This window comes from Emiliania huxleyi, assembly GCF_000372725.1.
Source record: "Emiliania huxleyi CCMP1516 unplaced genomic scaffold EMIHUscaffold_236, whole genome shotgun sequence".
NCBI lineage: Eukaryota > Haptophyta > Isochrysidales > Noelaerhabdaceae > Emiliania > Emiliania huxleyi.
In genome coordinates, this window is record NW_005200282.1 from 130,356 (window position 1) to 140,069 (window position 9,714).

General features: G+C 64.1%; 2 protein-coding genes across 2 annotated transcripts; both read left to right on the forward strand.

The window, feature by feature from the left end:
* Positions 1-2,645: 2,645 nt before the first annotated feature.
* On the forward strand, positions 2,646-4,742 carry EMIHUDRAFT_457316 (hypothetical protein; the record flags this gene model as incomplete). The annotated part of the gene is made up of 9 exons (XM_005779121.1): positions 2,646-2,857; positions 2,885-3,078; positions 3,299-3,386; positions 3,579-3,637; positions 3,732-3,801; positions 3,958-4,047; positions 4,369-4,494; positions 4,574-4,679; positions 4,717-4,742. The coding sequence occupies exons 1-9, from the start codon at positions 2,720-2,722 to the stop codon at positions 4,740-4,742; spliced, it is 897 nt and encodes a 298-aa protein (XP_005779178.1). The 5' UTR covers positions 2,646-2,719.
* Positions 4,743-8,097: 3,355 nt separating this feature from the next.
* EMIHUDRAFT_457317 (hypothetical protein) lies at positions 8,098-9,286 on the forward strand (the record flags this gene model as incomplete). The annotated part of the gene is made up of 4 exons (XM_005779122.1): positions 8,098-8,596; positions 8,823-8,914; positions 8,990-9,145; positions 9,213-9,286. Coding segments are annotated over 4 exons (819 nt in total), but the record flags the coding sequence as incomplete, so codon positions are not given.
* Between the last annotated feature and the right edge of the window lie 428 nt (positions 9,287-9,714).

Consider the following 9,714-nt stretch of genomic DNA (forward strand, 5'->3'; position numbering starts at 1 on the left):
CCCAGGTCGCACTGGGTGCTCGGGAACTCCCTGCGAACAAACCTCTCGATGCAATCGCAGAACTTCGTGCGCTGCTTCATGTCGTCGCCCGCGTTCAAGACCTTGTAGGCAGCACGGTAAAGATGATATCGGCCGCAGCGGTGCGCCGCCTCGCGCTGGTCCTCCAGGAAGGGAGCAGCGTTGTCGTGCTGCAGGTCGAGGTACACCGAGAAGTGCAGGTCCGCCTTCAGCACCTCGACAAGGCATTTTTCCAGCGCTGCCGGTAAGATACGGTCCGGGTACGCGCAGCGGATGCACTCGATGTCGCCGGGTGGGTCGTCGAGCGCGTCGAAGACGCCCTCGCCACCCCTGCGGCTGCGGCCACCGCCACGCCGGCCACCGCGGCGCCTGGCGCGTCGTGCCTGAGCAATCGGCGAGTCTTGCTGGGACGAGTTTGAAGTCGCCTGCAAGCACGGCGGTTGTGATGTGAGTAGCTAGGAGCGGCTGCCACGCAGCCGGGAGAGGTGCGCGCCTGAGAGGTAGGGGTGTCTGGCTGGCGGGAGGCAGAGCGGCCATCGCTGCGCCCTGCAGCCGGACGGACGCCGCCAGAAGGAGCAGGCGTGCCCAGGTAGCTGCTCCACTCGGTCGTGCTGCCGGAACACGGCGTATGTGAGTGCCGCTCGCCTAGCAGGCTGCGCCTCGGACTCGCATACAACCGACGGGCCGAGTCCGTGGTGGAGGGCGTCTGTGACTCTGTCGACGACGACGCATCCGTGCGGCCGCTGCGCGGCGTCGAGCGCACCGACTCGGAGACTGCGGACGCCGGGGTCGACGTGTTCATGCCCGCCGACGGTCCATAGTTGATCCTGCGCACTGGCATTGGCCCCGTCGGCGACGAGAGCGGTGGGTCATTGTCATCGGCAAACTGGAGGAAGAGCGTGTCGCAGCGGCCGTCGATGACGGTCTGGTGGCGTACTGTTGCGCCCGAGTCGGTTCCACCGCCCGAGGACCGCCCAGTCTCCATCGCGCGCAACATCGCGAGCACTGCGTTGACGGCACCCGGCGACGCAGCCTCCAGGAGGCGGACTGCGTCGCGGCGCATGTCACCATCGGCCTCCGGGGGTGGGTCCGGGGCCAGGCCACTCTCGGCGCCCGAAACACCCGGCGCAGAGCCCGGCATTGGGGCCGCGCGCGGCGCTGACACAACCCGTACGGGTTTGAGGGCGCCCGCCCAAGAGCCGAAATAGGCCTTTAAAAAAAACGCGAAAAAAAACAAATGGAATGCCGGAGGAGGAGAAGAAGGAGGAGGATCATCGGCCGAATCATGCAAAGCCTTTCCAAGCTTGCCTCGAAAGAAACTAAACTAAAGAGAGAGGTCCTCATTGAGGTCCTCACCTGCACGAACCGAGAGGTCCTCATTGGCAGGACCCCGAGTGAATAACTGAGATGATCGCGGTGCGGCGACCAGTTCTGATAATTGAGGACATTAATTTATTGAAGTGCCAGGCTAGTTGCCGTTGGCGTTGGATGCTATGTTGAGCGGAGTGGGAATCATTCTGATGCAAAGGGGTTCGCATGGGTTGGCGTTGGATGCTACCTTGAGCGAGTGGGCATCTGATGCAAAGGGGTCCTCAGTGTTTGAGAGGTCCTCATCGCCGAGGTCCTCAGGGAGAGAGAGGTCCTCACCTGCCCGCCTCCAACTCTCCAGCGGGTCGTACCATCTTATTTAGGGCTCCTGGAGACGGGGCTGCTCTCTTCACCTGGAGAGAGGACACATCAATCATGCAAGGCTCCACAGTTGTTGCACATCCGGTTGCTAACGTGGACGAACTGGAGTGGAGAGCCAATTTGAGTCCGAGACGCGAGAGCGATGGAGACTGTGTATCTATAACTTTGCAAGTTTGTTGTGCGTTGCGGATGTCCATGCAGAGAGTTAAGTCTCAACATTCTTTTCTTTTTCTTTTTTTTCGGAGCACACTTCGCGCGCCTACGCCAACACGAGGACCTGGTTCGGAAGCCAAAAGCAACCACCCGCGCGGCCACCCGTGCTGCCGCCTCCTGGCCGCCTCCTGGAGCTCCATTGTGTATGCCGTCAACCGCGCCTCCAGGGGCAAACGGTGCCCAGCGACACAAAAGACGCGCTGGTCAGCAGCGGCCTCGACCTTCTTCGGCAGCAACTGCACGTCACCATCTAACTGGCACGGCTTGCGTCGGCCTCGCTGCTGGCCTGGCGGCCGTCGCTGTGGCCGGCCTTTGGCACGCCGCGCGTATGCCGGCCTCCGCAACCGAGTCGGCGGTGGCGCCGAGGCAGACGGCGGCGGCGGCGGCGGCGGCGGCGGCGGCGGCGGCGGCGGCGGCGGCGGCGGCGGCGGCGAGGCCGACACCCATCTTCTCCCAGGAGGAGGTGAAGAATCGGCTCGAGAAGCTGAAAAATAAGTTCGAGGCCTCGCCAAGAGAGTCTCCAGAGAAGATTGTCTCGGCAGCGACGCGCCATGCTCCACCGCGGCGTGGGAGGCGGCGCCCCATCGCGCGCGAGCACAACATCACATTCGGCGAGTTCCATCGCAAGTACCTCGCCACGTCGACGCCTGTGATCGTCTCGGGTTCGATGGAGCACGGCCACATCTCTCACGCGGAGCTGGTGGAGCTGTGTGGCGAGCGGCCGCTCAGGCACCGCTGCGACAACGAGTCGGCGACGGTCCGGTATCGGCACGAATCGGCCGCCGAGGGCTGGGGAGGGATGCGGCTGCTGCGAGGACTGGAGGGGAGCGCGGTCTTCCGCAACCTGTCGCAGCTGATTGCCGCGCAGCAGGACGAGGGGTGGAGCATGCGCGTCGAGGCGGACCCCAACGACCTCTCCTCACGGCCGGTGGATCAACTTCTCTCCTCACGGCCGGTGGATCAGCTTCGCGACACCGCCTCGACGGGTCAGCACACCGTCCTCGGCCCTCAGCTGTACCTGCACGACACTCGCATCTCGACGCTCTGCCCGGCGCTCCTCGAGAGAGTGCGGCCGCCCCGATACTTCCCGGTGGACCAGCTGCGCCAGCTGGCGGGCGCGGACTTCGACAAGGACGACTGCAGGGCGTACGAGTACAGGTCTCGCGGAGCCTGCCACGCCGCCTCTCCTCCCGTCCCCCGCTCTCGCTTTCTGCCCCCCCCCCCCCCCCCCGCGCGCGCGCGCGCACGTCGCCTTTGCCTCATCAAGCGAGGCTGGTAGCCGTGGTACGTCGTGTCTCTCACTCCCCGCCCCCGCGCCTCAGGTCGGTCCACCCCTACCCCCACGGTACCCGAACCCACCCCTACTCCCGCGCCTCAGGTCGGTCCACCCCTCCCTCTTCCTCGGCCCGGCGCACTCCGCCTCCGGCCTGCACCGGGACTCGAAGGGGACCCGCTTTTGGATGGCGGTGCACGCATCCCCGCGCCTCCCCGCGCCTCCCCCACACCTCCGCCACACCTCCGCCACACCTGCATCCACATCTCCCCCACACCTCCCCCACACCTCCCCCACGCCTCCGCCACACCTCCGCCACACCTCCGCCACACCTCCGCCCACACCTCCTCCCACACCTCCGCCCAAGGTGCTCCACGGGACGAAGAGCTTCCGGCTGACCGACAAGGTGGACTCGATCCTGCTCAAGCAGCGCGGGCCAACAAGGTGAGCCCAAGGGGGCGCGAACGCTGCGCCGGCCCGAGGCGAGAGAAGGCGCTCGCGACGCGTCCGCGACGCGTCCGTGACACGTCCCCGCCAGGTGCGACGAGGAGACTATCGCGCTGCACGAGAAGCACCGCCGCACCGCCAAGCCAAACCTGTTCGCCGAGGTCTGCTCCGGCTACCGTTTCAGCCTCTTTAGCGGCGAGGGTGGAGAGGGCGGCGCGGGCGGCGAGGGCGGCGAGGGCGGCAAGGGCGGCAAGGGCGGCGAGGGCGGCAAGGGCGGCAAGGGCGGCGGGGGCGGAGATCCGGTCTCTAACGGTGAGGTAACGGTCTGGGAGGGGTCGGTGGGTGCGGGCGAGCTCATCTTCATCCCCGAGAGCTGGGCGCACGAGGTTCGCAACGAGGATGCGACGGTCGCCATCTCGTACAACTTCGTTAATGAATTATGATTTATACCCATACAATTATAATTAATTAATAGGTCGCCATCTCGTACAACTTTGTGGACGAGTACTCTCTGCCCACGCGCGAGCAGCTGCTGATCGAGCTCCTCGACTTCTTCCTGATGCAGGCGCGGGGCCCTCTCGCCCTCTCCCCCCTTCCACCCCTTCCACCTCACCCGACGCCCGCCTGTCCGCCCCGCGCGCGCCCGTTCTTTCGCTAGGCCCCGGGCACCGCACGCCCACGCGGCACACAGAGCCCCGCCATCCAAGCCTCCGGACGCGCCCTCGCAGGGCTCGATCGAGGATCTGGACGAGGAGGAGTATGGCAAGTTTGACTGGCTGCGCGAGCAGATCAACGTCATCGCCTTTGCGCACGAGGAGCAGTCCTTCCCGTCTCACGGGCGCGCGGGCCCGGCGGTGGGCAGCCTGTCGCTGTCGACGGCCGCACCACGCTCCCCTCCTCTCTCTCGGCCGCAGGTACGCCGGGCTGCCCGAGGAGCTGTCGACGGTCGACTGGGAGACGTTTCTCGAGTGGAACCGGCCCGGAGTGCGCAAAACCGTAAAGCAGTACTGGGAGGCGAGGAAGAGGTGGTCCAACGGAGGTGGGCCACGGCGAGGCCTCTCGCGACTCATGACCAGGCGCAGCCAGGGCGAGGGAAAGCTAGGGAGGCCGGGACGCGCGCGAGGCCGCGCGCCCGCAGAGTGAAAGCGCGTTGAGGGTATACTGCATACGTACAGTCGCGTGTCGCGGTTGCGACGCACTCTACGTTACGTTACGGTCCCGCACCTGCCCGGGGGACCGAATCCCCTATGCAAGCTTGATGCGTGTATAAAGGGTCCACGGATGCATGATGAGTTGACGGAAATCGAGGGGGACCCACCCGCTCGCCACAGACGGCCCCGCGCGCCTCGCGCCGCTACGAAGAGACAGCGCGACACGCAGCCGCTGCTCGTGTGCGTGTCGCAGCCGTCTTTGTCCGGAGTGAAAACTCCAACGCGCTCGTCGGTGACGGCTTCCCTCGATTTCGCCGCGCTCCGCGAACCTCGACAGCGCCTTCGGTGGCATGGATGCGCATCTCGTTGCGCCTGAAGCCTGGAGAGCAGCTCCTCAGGAAAACAGCGCAGCCACCAGAGACAGTACCCCAGACGAACTGTCACGACACACGGCAGCAGGGGGGACGCAGCTGGATGGAAGTGACGACGAAAGCGAGGACGACTTTGACAGCGTGGCGGCGCCTGGGAGAAATTAACTTCGCTGCCCTGGTGCGTGAGCTAATCCTGAGCATCTAATAAGCGACTGTACCACAGCACAGAGCGCAGCAGACAGCGCTCGCGATACTCAATACAACGAATAACGTGCCGAAGGCCGCAACGTAGACGCACCATCAGTGGCAGAGCAGTTCTCTACTTATCTCAACACAATAACACAAGAGCGGATGTTTGCACGGGCTTGCTTGTGTGTGCGCGTTTGATCTTCTGTATGTCCCCCGGCGAGTGTGGGGGAAGACTGATATCTCGAGAGTGTTGGGGCCTCGTTCGAATCGCACAAGCCTTTATCTTTCCTCCCTTGCCTCGAAAGTAACAAAGAGAGAGGCCCTCATTGAGGTCCTCACGACGAACCGAGAGGTCCTCATTGGGGATCAGGACCCCGCGTTTCCCTCTGAAAATGATGATCGCGGTGCGGCGCCAGTTCTGATGATTGAGGACATTATTTACTTTAATGAGCTGCCAGGCAAGTTGCCGGGTTGGCGTGGCTATCTCTGATGCAAAGCCAAAGGGGTTCTCATCATTTCATCATTTGAGGAGACTGGAGAGGTCCTCATCGCTGAGGTCCTCAGGGAGAGAGAGGTCCTCACCTGCCCGCCTCCGACTCCCCAGCGGGTCGTACCATCTTATTTAGGCCTGGAGATACTGGGCTGCTTTCTGCTCCCTCCCAAAGAGAAGACATCAAGCAATCAAGGAAGGCTCCAGTCGTTGCACAGCCGGTCGGTTGCTAAAATGTGGACGAACTGGCGACAGCCAATCCGAGCGAGACGCGAGAGTTTGTATGTTGATATACTGTTGTCGGTATGTGTGTGCTCGCGCGCACTCCACAAGTACCATTTTACATACGATCAAGAAAGCGTGTGCGCTCCTCTCTCGCTCGTGCAGCAGCCGCACGGCCTCATTCCGCGCAGTTTTCAGTCGTCGCTCCCGGGTATCAGCGGCCCACAAGCGGGCGCGATCGACCCGCAGCCTACTCACTACTATCGTAGGTAGGTAGAAAGGTGAAGAACAGCCAGGCTCGGACTGGACACCAACGCGGTATGGGTGGACGCGAGACAGATGATGACGACACGCACGAACGACACACAGACACAAACAAGCTCACAAGACACACAGCCAGCTGGCTGCCACACACCCTGAGTTGGCGTATACATAACTCAGGGCCACATTCTTCCTGTCGCCCCCCCCAGCACTCCAAGGTGCCAAGAGAAACAAACAAGGGCACAACAAACAACAGACGACAGGAAGCAACGTGCGAGGCTAGAGCAGGCTTGCTCGTCCTCTAGCAATCTCCGCCGACCGCGAGGCCGGACTAGACCGTGTGTGGGGTCATGTGAGGTGTCTCTGGTCACTCTCCTCAGGGGCTAGCCGCCAGCGGCCAGCCCTATCTCGCACTCACTGGCGGTGACAATTCTATGGGTGAGGGTACGCGAGCAGAGGTGCGTGAGCCGATTCTCGATCGCACGCCCTTGGCATATAACTTGGCTTGGCGTGCAACCTCAGCGCGCCCGCCGTCAGCTTGACGGGGCGCGCATGTCAGCGAGAGCTTTGCCGGTAGAGCGATCCCGGTCTTGTCGAACACGAGCCCCGCGCCACGGTTGCCAGCCGTGCCTTCGCGAGAGCCGCCCTCGAGCCGCGTCCCGTCGGCACTACCCTCGAGTGCGTGTCGCTTTGGTTGGCGACACCCGCTCGTCGAGGGCAGTCCGGCCGACGGGAGCCTGTCGCGCGCCGGCGACGAATGCGGCGTTTCGAGTTCGAGGCGACGATGGCACGACCACCGCCCTGCTTCCCGACCGGGCAAGGAGGGGCCTACTCCCGTTCCGCGAGGAACAGGAGGTCTCCCCCCCCTCCCCCGGCCTGGGCAGCGACGGGTGGACGGCAGCCCCTTCGGGGTTGGCAGGCGAGAGTCTGCGGGGCTCACGAGCCGAGTCTCAACCACACGCCCCCCGCGCCTGTACTCCACCAGGTCAAGGTGAAAAGATCTTATCAGCCAGGCGGGCAGGGCAGGCGGGCGGACTGGCGGGGTCAGGGAAGACTATTCCTAGCGGGCGATCCCCTCCCGACCCACCTTCCGAACGGCCTACACCCTATCCAGGCTCCGAACATGGTTGGTTTACGGGTCAGTCGGGGGACCCACTAGGGGGCGGCCCCTCACACGACTGCCCAGTGGGCCCAGGGATGGCGGTGGCGAGTCACTCCGGAGCAGAATAGAGGTGCGCACGAGGCAGGTGGCATAGCACTGCCCACCCCCTTCCACCCCCCCTCGCCCTTCGCAGCCTCTCCCCCCTTCCCCTTCCCACTGCGCTCTGTTGGTTCCTCTGTCCATCTACAGCGTGGGTGGTGGTACACTGCGTCGAGACAGCTCCGCCGCGCCGCCCTGCCTTGTTCCGCTCCTGGAATACTTACGAATACCCGACGCGGAATACCATACGCAAGTAATTAATGAATTAACTAATTGGGTTAGGACGTGGAATACCGTACGCGAGGTTAACTCATATTACTCGAGGTTAACCCAGAATAATAACTAAATCGATCGTCGGCGCCACGGGCAGGGCGGAGGCGCGCACCATCAGAAGCAGGTGATCCAACGGCGTCTTAACAGCTAGCCCAACAATATTTCTTTTTTGCGTCGGAAAAAGTTGCGACGTTCCACAGCCGGTCGGAACTGGATCCTTGATGGTCCTGCGCGACGTTAATTCGGGTTGGAGAATTCTTTTTTCGAAAAAGTGGTCGTTGCGACTTGCTCAGTCAGAAGGAGCAGCCGTCCAGCAGGGAGTCCACCCTCGCAACAGGCACGCTCGCCACCTGCGGTTGTCTCTGCACAGTCTTGATGTCGAGCCTCGCCCGCTTCCACCCTGTGCACCATCGAGTCCACCCGGACGACCGCCTCTCACCGTCCATCGTTGTGATTGCCGTCTGCGGCATGGTGCTCTGGGGCGCCGTGGCTATTCTGTCCATCGCCGCCGCGGTGCGGCTCTTCAAGAGCCGACGGGAGATGCGGTGCCGAGGTCGGATCGACCAGCCGCGGCGGACCTTCTCGCGGCACTTTCTGAGGCCGGCGAGGGTGGCGGTAATCTCTCCGACGACTCGGCCGGAGCCAAAGCTGAGGCACGCCGCGTTGAGCGTGCGACGCCGCTGCCGCGTGGACCTCGAGAGGTGGAGGGAGCGCCTCCGCTGGCCGAGGAGAGCGGGTCCGTCGGTGCTGCTCGTGTCGGTCTTCGAGACCGCCATCGACATATCGCCGATGGAGGAGGCGGGCGCAGTCAGACGCATCACGCACACACACGCACGCACACACACGCACGCACACACACGCACTGCTATCCCATTTCTGGTCGTTCACCCCACCCTCGCCTTGGGTGGTCCGAGACGGACATGTAGCAAACCCACGGCTGACACTCGCTTCTGAGCTCGAGATTACCCGAGAGTTCCCGAGATTACCCGAGATTGCCCGAGATTTCCCGAGATTACCTCCTCAGGTGGTCGACGCGTGCCTCGGCCCGGACATGTACCCGGCCTTCTACGAGCGGCACATGCAGATGCAGATGCTGTCCACGGTCACCTCTCGAGGGACCATCTCCGCCTCTGCGTCCGATCAGCAGCAATACTACCTACCTCATTGCCGACAGTGCGAATCGACTGTTAGGTCCATCTCTACCTACGTCGGCACCGCCGCGGCGACGCTCTCCTCGCTGATGCTGCAGCGCGCGCGGAAGAGCGACGCGACTGCAGCGGCGCGGAAAAGCGATGCTGCGGCGGCAGCGGCAACCGCAGTAGCAGCGGCGGCAGCAGCTCGACCACGGCGAGTGGCCGCCTCTCCGCCGCCGTTTGATGGTTTAATGCATCAGTTGAGTGTAGTTCACTCCTAGGCGAGTGACGGTCTCTCCGCCCCGCCGTGCCGCGGACACACCGCAGGCGCCGCTGCGAGGAGGGCTCGAGGCGTCGCCGCCCAAGCGCGTCGCGTCCGCCGGCCTCTGCCGCCGCCGAGATTGCCCGAGATTGCCCGAGATGACCCGAGACGACCCGAGGCTAGGCGGGTCTCGTTCGGCCCTCCTCCGCCGGCCCACGTCCGGAGAAGCTGCGGCGCGACCTTCGCCCCCCTGCGCGGCTCCTCTGACGCACCGCACCAGTCATGGACCGCTGACAACCACTCAGGCGCGACGTCGCCCCTCTGCGGCTCCGCGTCTCCCAACTGCGAGGTGGGGGCGGTACCGCACCACCCACGGGACCTGAACCCACGCTGGGTTCGAGACTCTGGAGGTATGGGACTAGGCCTCTCCCGCCTGCGAGGGCGCGGCGCCTCTGGCGAAGGCGCCGCAGCAGCCGCTCCGACGGAGCTCGTCGGGAGGTCACCCCCCCGCCCCCCTCCTC